General features: G+C 44.0%; 1 protein-coding gene across 1 annotated transcript; it reads right to left on the reverse strand.

Annotated features, from left to right (window-relative positions):
* Positions 2,141-19,440, reverse strand: ZKSCAN2 (zinc finger with KRAB and SCAN domains 2). The gene is made up of 7 exons (XM_005697622.3): positions 18,278-19,440; positions 17,090-17,273; positions 14,799-14,890; positions 14,343-14,469; positions 10,342-11,025; positions 8,053-8,544; positions 2,141-6,725 (listed from the first exon to the last, which is right to left on the reverse strand). The coding sequence occupies exons 1-7, from the start codon at positions 18,680-18,682 to the stop codon at positions 5,803-5,805; spliced, it is 2,907 nt and encodes a 968-aa protein (XP_005697679.2). The 5' UTR covers positions 18,683-19,440; the 3' UTR covers positions 2,141-5,802.

Below are 21,532 nucleotides of genomic sequence, written 5' to 3' on the forward strand. Positions count from 1 at the left end.
CTTGCACATCAGATCTCTGCCGCATGACCTTGTCACGGGTGGGATTCCTCACGCTGGCTCCTGGCACTTACCCTCAGAAGACTGTCCAAGAACTCTGAGTTTAAACAATCCAAAAGGGAAGTATGCCAATCTTCTACTTTCATGTCCTAACTTTTTTTTTTTAATTAAAATTTTTTTATTATAGTTGAGGTACAATGTTGTGTTAGTTTCAAGCATACAACAAAGTGATTTCAGATATTCTTTTTCAGAATCTTTTCCATTTTAGGTTGTTAAAAGACATTGAATATAGTTTCTTGTGCTATACAGTAGGCTGCTGTTATCTACTTTACATTTACAAGTGTATATCTGTCAGTCCCAAACTCCTAATTTACCTCCTCTTTACACCCTTTCCTTTTAGTAATCTTGTTTTCTGTGTTTGTTGTTTGTTTTGGCATAAATTCATTTGTATCAATTTTTTTAGATTCCGCATATAAGTTCTACCACGTTTGATTTTGGCTTACTTCATATGATAATCTCTAGGTTTCCACAAATGGCATTAGCTAATATTCCATTGTATTAAGAGACCACATCTGCTTTATCCTTTCCTCGCTCCCTGATCTTCAGGTCCTAACTCCTACAGTGTGCCCCCTGCGGCTGCCATTCATCTGTCTACCACCTGGGGCTGTCAGCAGTGGTCCTCAGAGATGGCACGTTCTGCGGCTGAGTCACACTTGTCTCGGCTGGGATGATTTCTAGCAAGAGGGGTTGCAAGCACACCTGTGTGTTCCATGGCTCCATGCCACGTATCCACCCAACTCTTAAGGCCGGCCTTCCAAGCCTCCCCATCCCCTCTATTCCCACGCTGCCAAGCATCTACCACCTCAGAGCAGGGAAGGCAGTTTGCCAGTCTTGGGCCCCAAACCATTGCTTCCCCTCCAAAACCCTGCACCCATCATGGAGTTTGGAGGTTGTGATTAGCTGTGTTCCTTTTGGTGTTTGAAACACAAAGGATTCATTCTTCTTTCTTTGAAATCTAAATGTCTTCACTGGTTTGTAGGAATTGAAAATTTGTAGCCTTAAGATAGATCTTTTTTCCCCTTAGAGATTAAAAAAAGGTTTTTTTGGCTGCAGTTGGTCTTCGTTGCTGCACACGGGCTTTCTCCAGCCGTGGTGAGTGGAGGCCACTCTCTGTAGTTGCAGGGCACAGGTTCTCACTGTAGTGACTTCTGTTGTGGAGCACAGGCTCTAGGGTGTGTGGGTGGGATCTTCCCAAAGATCGAACTAGTGACCCCTGCATTGCAAGGCGGATTCTTAACCACTGGACCATCAGAGAATGCCTCCCACACCCCCACCTCCTGATGCCTGAGATTTAAAATCTCTCATCTACCTAACTCTGAGGCAGTTCACAGACCTAAATCTCCATAGAGAAATTGAAGATCAGATAATCTTGTGGAAGAACTCAAAGATGAATATTCTGAGCCTTTATCTTTGTTTCCTCCAAAAAGGTCATGGCCATTTGCTCAAGGGAAGTATAGAAAATGTACAGGGACTCTCAGGTACTGACCCTGAGCAGTTATCACTCTTGAGAACCTTGAGTGGGTGCTACTGCAGTCAGCTGCTTATAAGGTCTAGGTGGGACAGACTGTCTGGAATCCACCTCATATTTATGTGAGCTGGCTCGAAATTCATCCTGCGGTTCTTCTCTCAGTTTCTAAGAGTATAGTTGGAAAAACATTCTCAACAAGTGGCAAAATCTCTACATTGACTCAGTGACCTATGGAGTTGGAGCTGCTATGGGGAGGGCTAAGTGGAAGCTATTGGAACTCTTTAAGTCAAATAGTGAACCAAAAGCAGCACTGTGTCTGGGGAAATCACGTTGACTGGTTCCACCAGTGGAGGCTGTGTGTGCCTCCAAGGCTAATCCACTCTGGAATTAGAGCCAAGCGTCTTCTAGGACAATGGCAGTGACAGCTGTCAGAGGACTGCTGCAGGGGAATAGCTGTGGGCTCACACGAGACCCCTGCTAGCTGTGGGGCAGAACAGTGGACCGGAAAAGAGACCGAGATTCTCTTTAACTGTGAGAATCAGCTTTTATTACCTTTGAATAAGTTCTCTTTTTCCTTCATGAAGACAGCCTTCAAATTATGGCAAAAACCAATGGGAGTCATTTATTTAAACATTTATTTCACATACAAGTTTTCAAGAAGACATCTAAGTGAACATTCACACAAAACAATGAGTGGACATACATTTATACTAGGAATGCATTCAGAGGTAAGGGCTTAGCATTGCATTTGGGGTGTCCCTGGCTCCCTCAGAGTTGAGGTTCATCTGTCATGGGGCACCAGAGGTCCCCAAATCAGCTTTCTTCACTGCAGCTACCTGCCACTGTCTATCGCCTGCTGTTGAACATGAGTGATTTGTCCTTCTCCTCACTGAGCATGCTCCTGGACTGCTCACAGCAACCTCTTGCTGAAGGATGGGATGGACTCATGGGATGGATTCAGTATGGCCTGAATGCTGCCTGCAGTGGCAAGCCAGGGTGGCGGCCTGGTCTTATAACTTCTCTCTTCCGATGCCCCACAGCCTCACAGGACCTTGGGGCTGGAGTGGTCTTGGCAATCATGCTCAACTTCTCTTCAGATAAGGAACTCAGGCCCAGGAGAGACTGGTTTGTCCAACAACACTCAGAAAGTGGTAGTGACAAGAATAAAACCTGTCTACAGCTTCTGGTCTAATGCTCATTCTATGTGGCAGGCTGCCCTGAGCTGTTTTAAGCATACTGTGAAGTTTTCCTCTTAAAAAAAAAAGTTTCCTTCCAGATGAATAAAGTAGGTTGTATGTGTAATAAAAATGCCAGTAAGAATTAGGGTATTTGAGGGAGTAACACAGTAAGCGCAGGCAGGGATACAGCCAGGCTCCAAAGGGTCTTGGTGAAGAAGTCAGAGAATAAAATGACTACTTATGTACACTTTAAAAAAATAGGATATGGGGTAATTTTTAAAGATATAAGACAGGATTAAGTAAATACAGGTTTAAGTGGTTGGCTGAGGTGACTTAAAAGTTCTGTTTTTGTAAGTTTCTTTGTTCCAGCAGCCAGAACAAAGAAAGAATAGTAGTAAGTTGCTAAAAAAAAAAGTCACAGTGTTTGTAAGGTAACTTTTTTTTGCTTTAGGATCAGAGCTTTCCCTGCTACTGAAACTTAGGAAAAAAAACTTCTACGGATTGTCATGAAGGCAATGTTATGTGATATGAGACATAGTAATCAGTGTGTGACTTCACTTTTGACTTTCATGTTCCACCTGATAAAAGATAAAATACCAACAGCCTTGGTCTAAGATGGTGGGTAGGACTGTCTCCTTCTATAGAAGCAAAGTTCATTAAGTTAATTTAATACAAGTCCAAATGCCCACTTACAACTGAGAATAGGTAAGGGGACCCAAATTCCACCTCGGCATGATCCCAGACATGACAGACAGAATTGGATTGTTCCACTTGGAGAAGGAATGGTTCCTGAGCCTTTCTGGCCATTGGGGAAATTTAAGAGACGGAGGTAGAAAATACAATTTTAGGCATTGAGAAAAACTCTTCTGCAAGAGAAGGTGGCTCTTTCATTAATGAACAAATAATGTTCCATAACTGACATGAATGTAATTGGCATTATCTTTTGCTGCAATAGTTCGTTCACCATGTTGCAAGTTTCTTGAGCACAGACACCAAGCCTTTTTTCATTTTTATATTCCTCACTGTGCCTAGAACATAGCCTTACACAAAACCGTGCTTAATTAATATTTATAGTAAATCATCTACTTTCCTGAATCATGCTTTGATATAATGATCAACCCTGGGTACCTATTACTAAGTGGTGATTTCTATTAATGTGCATCTTCTCTAGAGCAGGAATTCCAGAACATCTACACAATACAAGCACACACCCACTGGCACCACACACACTTCTCTGTGCTGGGCACACTAGTGACATGAAACTGCACTAAACTATTAGGAATTTATAATTTGGACAACACAGCAGAAATCAACCTAGTGAGATGTGAACAATCGTAATGCTCCTAACAAATGTCAGAAAGAAACATTTATCAACGTTTACCTGAGTCACCTGCCTTCCAACAGGTCACAGCCTATTCTGACACCATAGGTTGGGTTTCCTTCCTTCCTGCCTATATCCTCCTTGTTTAAGTTTCAGAAAATTCAAACATACTCAGATGTCTTCTAATAAGACAGCATCTGACAAAGAAAAGGAGAAAAGTGAAAAAATGATCTACACACAGCCTTGACTCTGGTTATTTTTCCACTAAACTTGTGACTTCTCCTTTCCCAAAGCAAAGTCCCCTGAGGTCACCGTCATCTTAATGGTATAAATGCCACTGGTCGCATCCTGAAGTAACAGCTTTGGATGACCAAATCCCAGGTGTTTATCTGCAACATCTGTAAGTGAACTATCTCCCCATTTGAACTCTTCCTTCAGTAGTTATTGGGTCAGTGCTGGGGGTTGTCAAAGAGACTTTTCAGACCAACAGTTAAGTGTGGAAAACATTAAGTGTTCTGGGCTGGAAGTATCAGAAAGTATTTCCACCTTCAATCAGTGAGCTGTAGAGTTGTATAAATTACTCAGCTCTACAGAGAGGTTTATGACCACATGAACAAGGGCTAGCCTCAAAAAAAGACAACGGTATACTTAACAAACTGCCCTGGAGTGCTGGTCTGGACCAAGGTGACTACCTGATCTAAAGCAGGGCTAAGGAGCCCAACTGGTCTTTGAAATATTGAATGTTTTAGGTCTCTAACTCACTTCTTCCCTGGCTCCTCAGAGTTTTAGGAAACTATCTAAAATTATATAACATTATATATAAGTGTGGGGTTGGGAGGCAGAAAATTCGCCACCTATCAGTCATATTCTAGATAAAAACCAGATCAGTTACACATTCAGAACTGGAAAGTGTCTGAATTCTACTTTAATGAGACACACCAGGAGCATGCAAGCTACTCAGTCTGAGGAAGGCATGGTAGTTCAGAAGAGTCAGACAAGGGCACCCAGAACAACGAAGAGGTAAGTGTAGGACTTACAAGAAACAGTAAAGGGAACTGGATTATGCCTAGGCTGGAGAGGCAACAGCCAAGGGCATGTCAGTCTTCAGGTACAGAGAGCGTCAGTCTACAAAGGACAATGGGTGATCAGTTGCATCCTGTCTCTATGGAGGGCAGGGCATTGTTTCAGTGACAATACAGAAACACTACCCGAGCTCTTTAGATCAACTTCTTGACACAAAAAAGGTACACTGAAACAGACTCCTGAAGGGAACGAAAAAATCTTCAATCTCCTTTTGTGCATACCTTCAAAACCAAGACAGATCCGATGTGGTTCTTATCAGGCTCCTGAAATTTCTACCCAAACAGGAAACTGTGATTGAGTTGCATCCGGGATCACATGTGGTGGATAATGAAAACGACTTTGAACATTTTTTATCTCCTTGGCAACAAGTCTCCCCTGCGCTGAAGGATTCTGGATATTGCTGGGTTTAGCGATCCCACGGCAGTGGCCTCGACATACTGAAGAGAATTTCCCTCTGCACTCAGACCCTGTATCTTCTTCACTTTATTAAAGGGAAAAGGTTGAGACACATAGAAGGAGAGGAACAGACTAATCAAGTAAGAGGCAGAGGTGAGAACAGGATCCAAGCCTTTAGCTTATTTATGCTCTCAAGCTTATCTTGGCAATGACTCTTTCTAGCTAAGAAAAGATTGCTTCCGAGAGTGAGATCAAGGTAAAATGACTAAGGGGACGTTTAGGAAGAGAAGAGCTCATCATCATAAAGTCTGCATGAATTCATCAGTCTTGCCCTTGAGGGAGTTCTCCGGGGAGCAGAATGCTGGTGGGGGTGGCAGCAGCTTTTCTCTCACATGAGCCTCCCGATGTTTGGCAAGCACAGAACTCTTGCTGAAACGTCTGCCACACTGGATGCACCCGTAGGGCTTCTCCCCGGTGTGTACTCGCCGATGCTCGCGAAATCGCGTACAGTTATTGAAACTTTTCTCACAGTCCACACACTTGTAGGGATTCTCGCCGGTGTGGACTCTCTGGTGGGCGCTGAAGTGCGAGCTGTTTGTGAAGCTCCTCCCACACTCTCCGCACTGGTAGGGCTTCTCTCCAGTGTGGGTTCTCTGGTGTATAATGAGACTTGAGCTCTGGCTGAAGCATTTCCCACACTCTCCACATCTGTAGGGTTTCTCTCCTGTGTGAATTCTCTGGTGGGCACCAAAGTTGGAGGAGTCATTAAAGCTTTTCCCGCAGTCGAGACATTTGAAAGGTTTTTCTCCCGTGTGGATTCTTTGGTGTCGGACTAGACTCCTGCTTCTACCGAAGCACTTCCCACAGACACTACACTTAGAAGGGTTTTCCTTCTGGTGGGTCATGCGGCACATGAGACGCGCACTCCTTCCAAAGCTTTCTCCATATCTGAGGAGCCGGAAGGGCCTCTTCCCCACGAGAGGCCTCTGATGCACTATGGCTTTCCCCAAATCTCGAGGCTGAGGCATCAGTTTTCCCTGTCGGATTCCATGAAGGTTTTCCCACTGTCTTCCTGAGATGCAATCCCTTTTATGATATTTACCTGGATCAACATTCTGGGAAATGACCCTTTTAGACTTTTCTATGAATGCCCTATGCTGCTCCATGTCCTTACAGATCACCCGTGTTGCATCTTCCTTGATACTACTTTCAATTTCAAAATCTGAAAAAAAGAAGACAATAAAAATTTCAGACCAGTTCTGGGTTAATATAAATAATACAGCTGACAGGCCCTGTATCTTAAGGCCTCTGTGTGCTTCACTGACCTCAGGCAAGGGGGACTCTTTTCTGATTCACTGGGTCTTACTTTCTTTCAGTCCCATGGACAGCCATCAGTGAATCCACTGACTGACATAAGAAGCCCTAATCATGTCATCTTTGGAAGTGTTCTGATTGGGTCCGTCTGGGCCTTGGAGGAAGTTACAGCCTAGCAGTTGGCTTACACAGAACTTGGTAATTTGGTGACAGGTCTGGAGCTCATCTTAAAATACAACGTTCACCAGAGATGGTACAGAAGGACTTTGTTTCCAAAGTTATCAACTCAGCAGTTCCAGTTCCAGAGTCAACAATTTCATCTTGCCTACTACAAATTCTCATAAAAATACCACCAAAGAGCATGTGTGTGAACTCCCTTTTCAAACGTTTGTTTTGAACCAGCATAGAGTATAGGAAGGAAAATAATGACAGGTAAGGTTAAAAAGCTCAGATTAAGGATGGCTGTGGAAGCTTAACACAAGTCTAATGAGGAAAACTGGTTTGGGGACTTTTACAATAGTTTAGGCAAGAGACAGAGAAATGCTAAACTGGTGGTTATGGCAACTAAAGAGGGGGCAGATGCAAACTGCCCAACAGTTGAGGAAATATGTCATCTGCTTGGATGTAAACGAAAGAGAAGGCATCAAAAAACATCCCTACCTTTCCAGGTCGGATGTGCTATGGGAGGGCACCAGGAAGAGCCATGTTGTGGGAAGGAAGGTGTTGATATTCCTTTTCAAACTTCTAAGGCTGGGCTGCTGGTGAGATGCCTGTGAGGGCATTCAGTGGTTGGTGGGACACCCGCAGGTGGAGCTCAGAACCAGAATAAAGTCTTTCTGTCTCTGCCTTTTTCTTATGCATATCACAAATAACAGACATTTCTGCTCCGAGCTTACCAACATGTCTCCTTGGCCTGAGTTTTTCTCACATATAATTCCAAGTTCTTCCCAACAGTATTTCTAGGAGATATAAAACATTATCTTCCCCCTACACACAAAAACCAAGGCTGGGATCCCAAGGACTAAATCACGAAAACGTAAGCTCCTCCCTTGAACAGAAGCACCATGAGGACAGGGACTGTTTTATTCACTGCTACTTTACCCTTCTCCTCAAATGGCACAGGACACACAAATATTGTTTAATGAACAGACATGCACATGTGATGTGCCAGCTCTCCTAATTTGTCAGTAATCCCACTGACTCCTCCTTTACCCCAGAGCCCCAATGATCCTTACCACTTGGGCTTTGCAGTAAACCTGGAGGTCCCTGGAATTCTGGTTCTTGCATGATTTCTTCCTCACTCATTCTCTCACTGCCAGAGTCTTCAACAAGAGCCTCCTGGGAGTCCTCCTCAGGTTCCCAGACCGTAGGTTCCTGGGGTTCAATTTCCATGTCCTCTCTTTCTTGAACTGAGGGTGATGGGGCTTCTTCTGGGGAGCTGGTGGGAGCAGTAGATGCCCGCGAGTTAATCAGAGCATCCATCTCCTTGTAGAATGCGCAGGACTCTAGCACATGACCATTTTTCACTTTGCGGTAACTCTTCTGAAGGCTTTTGAACTTGGTCCGGCACTGTTCCGGAGTTCGGAGGAAGCCACACTCACGCAGCTGCTCAGCCACGGCCCCATACAACTTGCTCTTCCGATGACAGGCTTGCAGTGCTTCGTAAAACCGAGTCTCATGGAGGATGTCAAGGAAAGTCTTGGTTTCCTCGTAGCCCCAGTGCACACCTGCCATTCAAGGATAAAGTTCAAAGATACAAGGTGTCTGCAGCCATTCAAGGGTAAAGTTCAAAGACATAAGTTGCCTGTAGCCTTCATACATTACAAAATATAAGAAGTACAAGAAAACAAATCCCATTCCCTGGAACAATGATATGTCTTGGAATAAGCTTTGCAAGAAAGGAGAGGGTCTGAATAAAAAATCTATAATATTATATTGAAAGACATAAAAGAATTACAAAGAATGGAGAGATACTATATTTCTGGGTAGGAAGACTCAAACTGTACAGATATCAATTCTCAAATCTATTTAGTCAAAAACCCAAAAGGATTTTAAAATTGATATACTGATCTCAAAATTTATCTGTTAGAATAAAAATGTAGCCCCTAAATCTACTGTTGCTATGGTTATTAAGGAGTCAGCTGTCTGCCTTTAAAAATTTTTTTAGGAATAATAGACTAAGACACCCAACAACATGAGAGTTGCTATCAGCTCTTTAGCTCATCTTCTTTGAAGAGGAGAACTATATCTAGAGTAGTTTTTGATGTTACTGAGTCCTCTACTTCAAGAGATGAAATGATCTGTAAGAGAAGCAGATGTCCTGCTTTTATAGCAGAATTAAAGTTTTAAGAGTATGTTTGAATATAGTTAAACATGCTTTGGGGGTGTTTTGTAATCTGTAGTAGTAAAGTCTTTTCTAACCTCTGCCTCACAGGTTTCCTTCAGTCTCACTGGATTCCCAAATTTGAAACTGTCTGACCCTCAGGTTTACGGATCTCCAGAATGGTGAATACCTGTATGTGTGTAATACATTTTCCCATCTTTTCCCTGAGATTTGTTTCCTTTGAATAGGTACAATCATGATTACAGTCTCAGCTCTCCTAGTCTGGTTTATTTTTCCATTTTATCTAAGAAACTATCATCTGTTTCATAAGGTGGTACAAATAACTGTGACACCAGGCAATGTTCTATTGCATTTTAGCATCTGCAGAATGCCTTCATCCATATTATTTCATTTAACACTAACAACTAGGCTCGTAATCTAAGCCATATTTTAAAGACAGAAAATTGAGTTCTAAGTAGTTATACGATAAGTCAACTGTCACGCAATGACTGTCAACTGGTGGTTTAGTTCTCCATTTCCCAGTCCCCAAATTTCAACATCATTCTTTAGCATAGTATCTTTTTCTATCCTTTTAATTTTAATGTCTCTGTGTCCCTATATTAAAGATGTATCTCTTGTAAATATAGTAAAAAAATATATCTGAAAAACCTGTCCTTTAAATTTATAATTAATGACATGTGGATACACACCTACCATCCTGTTTTTTTTCTTTCCATTTGTTGTATCTACTTCGTGTTCCTTTTTCTCTCCTTTCTTCTTTCAGAATTTCATTTTTTTTCAATTCTTTTTTTGTTGGTTACACATTCTTTTACTGGCTATCCTTGATAATGGGTCCTTGACTTTTATAATCTAACACAATTGACTGTATTATAACAATTCTTAAATAACGTTAGATCCTTAGTACCCTGGACTCCATTTATTTTCCTTCCACAGACTCCAAATACTCAAAATCCATGCTGTGCTCTAATCTGAAAAAGAATCATTCATGGCTGTTACTCAGACTGCACTGGGGGCAGCAACGAACACCTAGGAGCACTTTCAGTTACGTGGCCAATCACAGTGATGAGTGGCAAGTGTGTGTGTCAAAATTCCCTGTGTTTGGTCACTTCTGGGGGTCTACTTCTCTTTCCACAAGACCACATTATCCATTCTCATATCAGAATAAAAGCACCATTCTTACCACTCAGGTTTTGAAATATGACAGGGGCACCATGAAGCTCAGGCTTCCGGATAAACTCAACGCCCATTTCATCACCATCAGACTCCTCTGCAGCTTCTTCCTCCTCCACCAAATTGATCTGTTCTTTAGCACTGATGCCAATTCTCTTCAGTCTGGGGACAGACAGAATCTCCCTTGGCTTATCCGTGGATGAAGCATGAGCTGAAGGATTCAACAAAGCGTCCATGTCCTCAAAGAAAGCACAGGGTTCTAGCACGTGGCCATTTCTCACTTTTCGGTAACTCTTCTGCAGACTTTTGAACTTGGTCCGACACTGTTCTGGTGTTCGGAGGAAGCCACATTCTCGCAACCATTCAGCCACAGCACCATACACCTGGCTGTTTCGGGGACAAGCCTGAAGTGTTTCATAAAAGCGAGACTCTTTGAGAATTGCAAGAAAAGTCTTAGTTTCCTCGTAACTCCAATGCACACCTGCTATTTTTTCATCTTCCAGACCCCACTGCTGCTGCTCTCTCCATGTTTTCCCTGCATTCCTTGCAGGGATCTGAATAGCCTGAACTGACTTTTCCTTGATGTAGTTGCTTCGCAGGACAGTCCTCTTATTAGAGGACTGCAGACCTATGGTCCATGGCTCCTTTCTCGGCTCCAGTCGGGCTATCTTGTTAGCTGCAGACACTGTGCTTCCTACAGTGAGACAAACACGTTTCATGACTGCATGCCCCAAGGTCCTGCTTAGCATGCTCTCCTGGACCCCTTGTTCACAGCTATCCTTTAAAGATCTCATCCAGTTCATCTTTTTTCTAAAGCCTTCCTCAACCATGACAGTGCACACTAGATTCTTGCATGAGTTATTCCTCACAATCACCTACTAACTTACACTACCGTTTCACATCTCATGTATGTACCACTTCCTTCCCCAGCTAGATCTTAAAGGAAAATCTTTATGGGTAAGAAACACTTATTACCTTTGACTGTCTCTCAAGTATCTAACATTGTTAGATTCACAGCATGCTCCTATGAACTGGTGTTTATTACTTATAAAGTGTGCTTACAGCTGTTCCCTGTATCTCCTCAATCCCCCACTCAACATACACACACACACATACCCACACACACCACACACACACTGGGGCTGTGGGAGATGAGAAGTCATGAATTTTTGGAGACACTCTGGCAAAATTAATGGGAAAGAGATGCAATAATAGAAAAGCAACTTGAATTTTTTACCTTACAGTACTGTGGAGATCAAAATGTCTTAAATTTGAATCCTAGCTCCACCACTTCTCCACTACTCGGAGAAGGCAATGGCACCCCACTCCAGTACTCTTGCCTGGAAAATCCCATGGATGGAGAAGCCTGGTAGGCTGCAGTCCATGGGGTCGCTAAGAGTCAGACATGACTGAGTGACTTCACTTTCACTTTTTACTTTCATGCATTGGAGAAGGAAATGGCAACCCAGTCCAGTGTTCTTGCCTGGAGAATCCCAGGGATGGGGGAGCCTGGTGGGCTGCCATCTCTGGGGTCACACAGAGTCGGGCACGACTGAAGTGACTTAGCAGTAGCAGCTCTACCACTTAACTTTAATTTTTGACGAGGGGAAGTTTCTTAATCTCTCTGAGCCTCAGTTTCCTAGGGAATAATATCATCTATCCAAAGGTCAGTGCATGCATGCTCAGTTGCATCTGACCCTTTGTGACCCCACTGACTGTAGCCCACTAGGCTCCTTCATCCATGGGATGTCCCAGGCAAGAACACTGTAATAGGTTGCCATTTCCTCCTCCAGGGTAGCTTCCTGACCCAGGACTGAACCTGTGTCTCCTCTGCACTGGCAGGCAGATTCTTTACCACTGAGCCACCTGGGAATCCCAACAAGGTGCTAAGAATATTAAATAAGTGATCATCTATAACGTATCTAATGTCTAATAGGTATGTAATAACATTTAGTTTTCTTCTATAGGAAACACAAAAGAGCTTCATGGAATTTTCCTAGACAGTGAAGTGAAAGTCATTCAGTCGTGTCCAACTTTTTGCAACCCCATGGACTACACAATCCATGGAATTCTCCAGGCCAGAATACAGAGTGGGTAGCCTTTCCCTTCTCCAGTGGATCTTCCCAACCCAGGGATTGAACCCAGGTCTCCTGCATTGCAGGAAGATTCTTTACCAGCTGAGGCACAAGGGAAGCCCAAGAACACTGGAGTGGATAGCCTATCCCTTCTCCAGGGGATCTTCCTGACGCAGGAACAAACCGGGGTCTCCTGGATTGCAGGCAGATTCTTTGCCAACTGAGCTATCAAGGAAGTCCCTCCTAGAGAAGCAGCATTAAATCAAATCCTTGATGAAAGAACTCTGGGGCTGAGGATCTGCTCTTCATTTTCACATGAGAGAAGGGCACGGACAATGGAAGTTCAAACATCTACAAGGACCAGGCAGGCTGGCGTGAGAGCCCTGGCCGTTCAGCACAAGTTCCTCCACTTTGCTCTGGTCACCTGCTGCAGTGTGAGATGTGCCTGATGGTAGGATTTTTAAGAGATGCTGGAATCCAGATTTATGAACAAATTTTAAGTTACAACTCTGTGCAAGGCCCAAATAAATTTTCAGGCTAGATTCATGGGCCTTTAGTTTACAATCTAAGATAAAACACTGTGCGAGGTGTCCCTGAGCTTTTCCATATATAATTATTGCACATGGAATCACTGGGCTACAGCTGAAGGTGCAGAGTACGGTCTCTAACCCACTCATGGCAGCTTTCACTAAGGCCTCTAATCCATCATTTTACTAGGTCTGGATGCTGTGTGATCCAAGGCAACACTAGGAAACACCTATTGTGTGGGCAACTTGCCACGTGGGTACCTTTCACTGGTCTCTGTAACTAACAGCAATGACTACTGAGATAACCACACAAGTGTCTGAAGGATGAATGGTCAGCAATGAAGCACGGATGCCCTGAGTGAAAGTTAAAATCAAGGGTCCTGCTGTTTTGGGAAGAGTGCTTTGTTACTGGTGTGTCATTGGTATCATCTTAAATTGGCAATTTTTTCCAAGTGCTTTAATTGCTTTCTGATCATAAACAACTGTTGGTTTATCTTCATTCATTCAGTTTGACATGGCCCATTTTGTAATCTCTATACTTTAGTGTCTACATGTATTGTCAAACAGAAATTCCTGTGACGAAGTTATATAACTGTGCTGTCCAGTACAGTTACTGAATAACTTAAATATGGCTACTGCCACTGAGAAACCGAATTTTAAACTTCATTTGATTTTAATTAATTTTATAAATTTAAATTGAAATAGCCATGGGTAGTTAGTGGCTACTCTATTAAACAACACAGGTCTGTAGTATCTATAATGTGTATTGTACACATTTTAGGCCTTTCATTCTATTCATAAGTAATCTTTGACTTGCAGCTTACATATGAATGAAGCATATTTATCCCTGCTGTTAAAGCAGATGATACAGTTCTTCAAAAGTTTGCTTGTAAAATTATACTTAACAAGTGGTTATGTGTGCTTGTAAAAATGTGTGCTATTTAAATAATTCAAATGGGTATTGTATTTAAGTCATTTTTTTCTTCCATTTATCAGATTTCTATCCATTCAATGAATATTTGCGGGGCATCACCCATAGACAGGCTCTGTGTACAATGTTGGGGTTACTGTATGTTAAACAAAAACAAATCCTAAAAATACCTTGTGATTTTATAGAGTTTTTAGTCTAGTGGATGTGGGTGAGTTTTATATTTAAATAACATGACAATCATCTATAAACCTCTCTAATGTTTTAATCACTAAATCATAAGAATATGCATAAATCTATAATATAAATTGGAAGAGAGGAATGAGTGAGGTACGAGAGCATGGTATGCTAGAGCACAGAAATGACTAGAAAACCCATGGCCCTTAAAATGACAACATTTTTATAACTATTTTACTATCAGTAGAAGTGAATACACTAGAAATCCTCACATTTTTTATTTGAAAAGGGATAGAATCCTTACCCAGGGAGACCATGTTCCCAACACTCTCCTTTCTAATATCCCGGTAGAGGTCTTTGTGAGCAGGAATCTGATGCACACTCTTTTTGTAGGAAAAACCTCTTGCCGTGTGGACATCTTTCACTGGTCCCTGTAATACACTAAGAGTAATGACTACCAAGATAACCACATAGGTTCTGAAGGATGAATGATCATGGATGAAGGATAGGAAAGCCCTAGATAAAAACTGAAATCAAAGAACCAAGTATACATTATGTGTCAAATGAAGCAAAGGTACTATAAAGAATCATAAGAGAGAGGACCCAGCAAGGAGTCTGATTACTCAGAAGGCTGCGTGCAGTCTTTTCTGGAAAAGGAGCAATGGGGGAAAAGTCTCTTGGAGTGGGTACAGAGGTTTGAAGAAATCACTGTGACTGAATATCCTAGGAAGTTAGGCCAGAGAGAACTATTACAATTTACCTGGGACCTGACAGGAACTCGTGTGGCTGTTACCTCCTGATCTATGGTGTTCCATTCATTAGCAGGAGAAGGAACCCAGGGAGAAGGCCGAGCTGTAAGAAGAAAAGAAACTATTAGTGCTGTGGGCTCTGGCCCTTTTACTCATTCTGCTTCTCCTTTATGGATGAGCATATATAAAAAAACCAACAAAAATCGGTCATTTTTTCAATGAGTTCAGAACAATGCTCCAAACTATGAGCAGGGCTCACAAATGCAGATGCTTTTAGGAAGAAAGCAGGTACAGTATATCATGAAAAGAGGGGAGGTGAGGACTGTGGGGAACTGGAGAGTACAGGTCCAGTGTTTGGTTCTGGGTGATGCCTCCTTGTTAGACTATGGCCCTGCCATAGCCAGAGCTTCTAATGTTTTTCAAAAGAAGCCAGAAAGCTGGATTTTTATGTACAATCTCAAGTCTTAAACCTTGAGAACTACAGACAAACAAAACCTCCATCCCCAAACTCTTTGAGAAACAAGTTTGACTTGGCACATGAGTTACCAGTTTGCAATCTCTAGCATAAATTCATCCCCTCTGAGTAAATATCATCCTTATAAAGTTAACAAATAAAGACACACAGTACTGAATACTACAGGCAAACGTACCCCCGGAAAGGTGGAAGGAAAAGAAATAAACTTATATAGTATAAGAAAATCTGCAGTCTAACTTCTGCCCTAGCACTATCTAGGAAAACTTCAAAAATAAATGTTACCGTGACCAAGAACTCAGAAGCTTGCTTTACTACTTTCTACGAAACCAAATGGAACCACTTCCTTGGAAACATATTATTCCCTTTGGCACACCTGGCTGAAATCCTATGTCATCTTTTAGAAGGTATACGTTTCTGAGATACTTATCCCTCAAATTTCCTGTCCTCCATACCCCCAGTAAGAACCTCCACAGAACAAACTTTCCCATTTTAGGAACTCCTTATCACCCTGGAATAGCAAAACCCAGAAATACCATACATTTACCAGGTAAAGTAACTGACAGCATCTAATCCACGTGAACACAGGAACTTTGATGTTGATGAACAAACATTAAAGAATCCAGAAACCATTAATATTTGCAAAGCATTCTATCATAACATGAATTTCGGGACAGATAAGGAGGTGGTGTCCATAGCAGTGAATCTTGCCTCTTGATGAGGGATTGTATAAATCAGATAGATTTGAAAGTTTAAAAATAACCATGCCATTATGGGAGAAAGGAAACTAACATGTGTTGAGCACTATTATGCATTGACTTTTTTATGAGGCTTCTTTTAATCTATGCTAAAATCTTACTATCTTCCTTTTAGAGATGACAGAATGGAAAGTTCAAAAAGTTTAGCAACTTGACCAAGGTCACACAGATAAAGAATGGCTGAATTAGGTTTTGAACCCAGATTGTCTGCCTCTAAAGCCTAATCTCTTAATCTCTATGCATTAATACAGAGGTTGATTAATACTACTTGTTCAGATCACAAAGAAAGAAGGGCAGAGAAAGGATATACACCCATGCTTTTTTATACTGTGCTCTAGGTCCAGCGATCTTTCCACTCCTCTCTTTAAGCCTGACACTATGCTGCAGGAGATGGGGAGGACCCGTCTTCATTTCCTTGTATCTGACTTGATTCATTAATGTCCAGGGCAGACATGAACATCAGTGGTCCCTTCTCTGCGAAGTCTTATCCCTCTCACATGTCACTTCTGTGACATCTTACTGTGAATCACTTTTGAAAATAAATCTCATTACCTCTTCCAATCTTTCAAGGTGTTTATGGCCAGCCAAGAAATCATATACATGCAGGACTAAAACCCACAAGCTGATTGCAGAATGAAGACTCTTAAATAACATTAGGAGACCTTAAGGCCAGTCTGGACAATTTAAACTTTCTCAAATTTCATCTTAAGATCCCTTTTACTTGGACTTCCCTGGTGACTCAGTCAGTAAAGAAATCTGCCTAAAATGTGGGAGACCTGGGTTCCCTGGCTTGGGAATATTCCCCGGAGGAGGGCATGGCAACCCACTCCAGTATTCTTGCCCAGAGAATCCCCATGGACAGAGGAGCCTGGTGGGCTACAGTCTATGGGGTTGCAAAGAGTCATCACCCATATTCCTAAGTCTTGAAGCTAATGAAGTCTTTCTCCCCAAATATTCAATTTATTTTCAAGTATGTATCGAGAGGGCCCTACAGTGAACAAGTCAGAATGTTAGGGCTACAAAACAAATCTGCCATGGTCTCTGCGTAGGGCACGCACTACATTCTTCTTACGATTTTGAGGTAAGGGTCGAAGCTCTCTCTGGTTCGGCTGCTCCTGGCGTCCTGAGTGGAGGCTTTCAGCTCCCTCCTGAGACGTCACCCTGGGCTGGGCCTCCACTGGCTCTGGCTGAAAGTCTGCCACCTCCCAGGCTGCTCCAAGGGGGGCTTGCTTCTCCGAGTGCACAGGACTGCTAACCTGGGAAATAAAGGCAATGCCATAATGGAAAATGGGAGGAAAAGAGGGCCGGATCAGGGCCAAATTCCATCATGAACGATATCAAAGAAGGACAGAAGATGTGAGAAGGAGTGAAAATTTCATTCTATTCCCAATGGGACCTCTGAGGACATCGGGTCCATAGTGCTATCCAAAAGTCTAGGCAGAAGGGAACAGGAGAGGGGGGAATACACAGAGAGGGAAAATCTGTTAAGAGTAAAATACAGACCTCCTTGTTATCAGAATACTGAGTACTCTGATACTATTAGGTTCACAGAGAAGTGAAAGTTCTCAGAACACTAATTCACTAGTGAAATGAAAACTTAGAAAATTAATCTTGACATTGAGTGTCTATTTCTGACCAGCACAGCAACTTGCTAATAGACAGGTCTTTACATAAATGCAAATCCCTTGCCAGGTGAAAGTGCAAATCTTGCAGGATTTCATGAGGTTAGGGAAAGGGCTGTTGGAAAAACAATTAGAGGAGCATGCAAAGTCACTGACAATAAGGATCAGAGATTAAAATGGAGAAGGGTGACAAGGATGATGACACTGACGGCACTTCAGGAGACTGGACTGGAATATAAAAGGATTACAGGAGGCCCTGGGATAACTGATGAAGTCCTTTCTTTAATTTTTTATTTTGAGAGGGATCAAAACAGCTCTCTATAGGAGCAAGCTGCAGAAGTCAAACCCTGTGAAGCATAATGTATTGTTCTCTCAAAATTTTGGGGAAACATTATGCAAAGATTTAAAACAAATACTCAGATGCATAATGTTTAGTGTCATTTGCAAGATAATAGTTCAACCAAAGCTTTTTTCCTATTTAATATGAAATTCTGATCCTTTTTAGGTAGATCCCCTTTAAAGGTCTTTCATTACTATTTATCCTTCTGTGATCTGCACTTTCTGCAATGCATCTCTTGTCTACTTTCCTTTCCACCCTCTCCTTGCTAAACATAAAAATCTGGAAAAGCCTCTCTCACCTGCTGTCTTAGTCCTCCAGTCTCTTTCTCCAAATGTATAACCAGGGCCACCGCCTCCTCTCCACTTTCCGGACACTGTTTCTGTGCCCACAGCTGAATCTTCTCCGGTAAAATGGTGAGAAACTGCTCAATCACCAGCAGCTCCAGGATCTGTTCCTTGGAACGCATTTCTGGCTTCAGCCACCGGCAGCAAAGTTCCCAGAGTTTACTGAAAGCTTCATGGGGTCCAGTCACATCCTCATAACAGAATTGCCTGAAGCATCTGCGAAAGGTCTCGGACTCAGAGCTATCCGATCCTTCCAGAATGGGCTCCGATATCCACTCGGGCTCCTTTTCCACCTTCATTATGAGGCATCCTTCAACCTCCAGGGGCGCGTCGGTCTGAGGGTCCAGGGATGCAGCCATGCTCTAACCCGGAGGTCAACCTTACTTCTGATTCGAAGGAGACTCAAGGAAGTCAAACCTCTGAGAGCCGCCTGCTAATGGTTTGGAAGTATGGGAAGGAAGGGAGGTGAAAACGGCAGTGTCAGCAGGAACAGGGTACCCTAGGCTGATTACTCAAATCTATTCCAGGCCCTTGAAAAGGTGAACTTGTAATCTAAGGTCCAAAAACTTGGCCTCTTCTCGCCACAGTATATGTCCCCGCGATGTGGTTTTTCAGGATTCATCTTTTAGTGCAATGTCTGCAACAGCGAGGCTAGAGGACCAGAAAATCTAGGGGACCGAGGACAGGAGGGCGGGGGCCGTCAGCGGGGCCGGGAGGGGGTGTGTCAGGGGCCCGGGGAGGCGAGCCCGAGGAGGCGAGGCCCCGAGTGGGTGGGGCCGGGTGTGCAAGCCCCTCCCGGCTCCGGTTCGAGACTCGGGGCACGGCGGCGCGCCCAGGCCGCTGCGGGCGGGTGGTAGGGGCCGGCGTTATCCGAGGCCAGCGCTTGGCTTTTCTGGCTCAAGGTGACCTGGGCCGTCCTCAGGAAACTTCCGCACGCTGAGGAAAGCCGCCAAGCGGCCCTGTCCCTTCAGGGAAAGGAGCTGCGGGGACCAAACGACGCTTCGCAGGATAGAGGCTACGGGTTCCTCACTGGCGGCTCGTCCGCTCTGTTCCCGGACTGCGCGGGGGGCGCTGGGAGCCGCGGCCACGCATGCGCCGCTCGCGCCCGTGCGCCATGGGGTTCAGGGGAGGCTCCCTCGCCGGCGAGGGGCTGGGGGGAGGGGGCTGCGCTGTGGACTCTCGCGAGAGCGCGCAGCGCAGTGACTCGCTGCTGAAACACTTTAGGAATGAGAAGGGGCGTGGCGGAGCTTACGCGCTGCGTCCGCGGGGCGGAGGGACACAGTATAGGCAGTTTGGTGGAGGCGGTAGAACTGCACGAGGAAGGGGAGTGGGCGTCCTCCCTCAGCCGGGGAATCTGGGAGGCGGGGAGACTGTGAAGTGGAGGAGCGCTACTGAGAAGGCGGTGCGAAGTTATTTCTGTCGCGCGGTGTGAGAACTCGTTTGCCTGGCGGAGGGTTCCGTGACGCTCTGGGCCCTGTCGCGTGCTGGCGGGACTCCTGCGTGAGGCGATCGGACGGCGGGACTGCAGCCCACGCGGAGGCACGTGGCGCCGCACTGGCTCAGTCCCTGTGGGAGCTGCTGTGAATATCCGCATCTGTAAATGTTCCCATCAGTTGCCTGAAGGGCAGCGGGAGGGTCTACTCTTCGCCTGGGAGATTCTTACTGTCTCGGGCACCCGGGAAGTCGGCGGCGGTGAGGGGGTGCAAAAATTTTCGGAGGAGATGTCTTCTCTGGCTCAGAGTCCCTCCAACGGGCTGTAGCTTGCTCCTGCTGGTGCCAGGAGGAGTTGTCCAGTCACCCAACTTATGTGAAACCCCCGAACAGTGCCCACCAATCCATCCTTCTCTCCATCCTTTTACTGTTTAGGTGCTAGGCAGTTTTAGGCATTTGGTATACCTCAGCGTGCAAAGCAAACAAAACAAAACAAAACAAAACAAAAAAAACCCTATTCTGGGGGTGGGGACTTGGGTAGATAGCCTTTTAGAAAATAGAACTTAGTGGCTTTTCTCAGAGAAAGTCTTGGTTAAATCTTGACATGCAAATTCTAACAGCCAAGAGACATTAGGTGAGACTCTACTGGGCATCTGCTGCTGCTGCTAAGTCTCTTCAGTCCTGTCCGACTCTGTGCGACCCCATAGACCGCAGCCCACTAGGCTCCTCTGTCTCTGGGATTCTCCAGGCAAGAATACTGGCGTGGGTTGCCATTTCCTTCTCCAATACATGAAAGTGAAAAGTGAAAGTGAAGTCTCTCAGTCGTGTCCGACTCTTAGCGACCCCATGGACTACAGCCCTTTCTCCATGCATGGGATTTTCCAGGCAAGAGTACTGGAATGGGGTACCATTGCTGGGCATCTAGTATATACCAGAAGTTGTCTTTACACAGCTGTCTACAAAGTTTGCTTTCCTTTACTTCATTTCTTTTGTCTTTTCAAAATAATTTTTATTGAGCCTCTTTTTTTTTTTCTTTTCCCAGGCATGGTGATAGGTGGTGAGAAAAAACAGCATCCCCTGCTGCTGTTGAGAGAGGCAGATGTTACACAATGGATAGTTGTAACTGTGGCAGGTACTGCCAACGAGAGGAACATGGTGCTGAGAGTCTGTGTGTATTAGAGGGAAATGGTCTGGGAAAGTTTCTTAAGAGGTGAAGCTAGAGATGAGAAACAAAGGAGGAGTAAGAGCTGACTAGGCAAAATTTAGTTCTCATGGAAATCCTACAAGGCAGGTAAGATTACCTATGTTTTAGAGTTAAGGATGTTGACTCCTCAGTGAGGTGATGTAACTGCCCAAGGTTACTTCAGACTTAAGTGGCCACCCACAATTCTGAGTCAGCTAAGAAATAAGGTCTTCTATAAGCTCCTTGAGCCATCTGGTGTTTTTAGGAGAAGCAAATGTCACAAGCAGCTCAGGTACATTAGGGAGCAGTGGAGAGTTATAGCTCAAAGTTTCAAATCTGCAGTGGACAGTTACAACTCAGCTTCCTTAAAGGTACTCTTGGAGCAGAGGATATTAAGGCTTGCCATGCATTATCTGTTAGGAGCAGGGTTATACATTCTTCAGGAATCACTTTTTGGTTTTTTGTGTGGGGTCTTCCGGTGACACATGCATGCACATCTATATGTATGTGTTTAATGGAAAACTTCAAACATACAGAAGTGTACATGTATGTTAGTCGCTCAGTCGTGTCCGACTCTGTGATCCCATGGCCTGTA

The sequence above is a fragment of the Capra hircus genome, chromosome 25 (genome assembly GCF_001704415.2).
Source record: "Capra hircus breed San Clemente chromosome 25, ASM170441v1, whole genome shotgun sequence".
In the NCBI taxonomy this organism is placed as follows: domain Eukaryota; kingdom Metazoa; phylum Chordata; class Mammalia; order Artiodactyla; family Bovidae; genus Capra; species Capra hircus.

Excerpts from the sequence above, each read along its gene's own strand:
- ZKSCAN2 (XM_005697622.3), bottom strand. The coding sequence starts at position 18,682 with ATGGCTGCATCCCTGGACCCTCAGACCGACGCGCCCCTGGAGGTTGAA. Across the intron at positions 14,891-17,089 it reads TCGACCCTTACCTCAAAATC|CTCGGCCTTCTCCCTGGGTT; the intron begins GTAAGAAGAATG and ends TTCTTCTTACAG. Across the intron at positions 11,026-14,342 it reads TGGGAACATGGTCTCCCTGG|GAAGCACAGTGTCTGCAGCT; the intron begins GTAAGGATTCTA and ends GTCTCACTGTAG.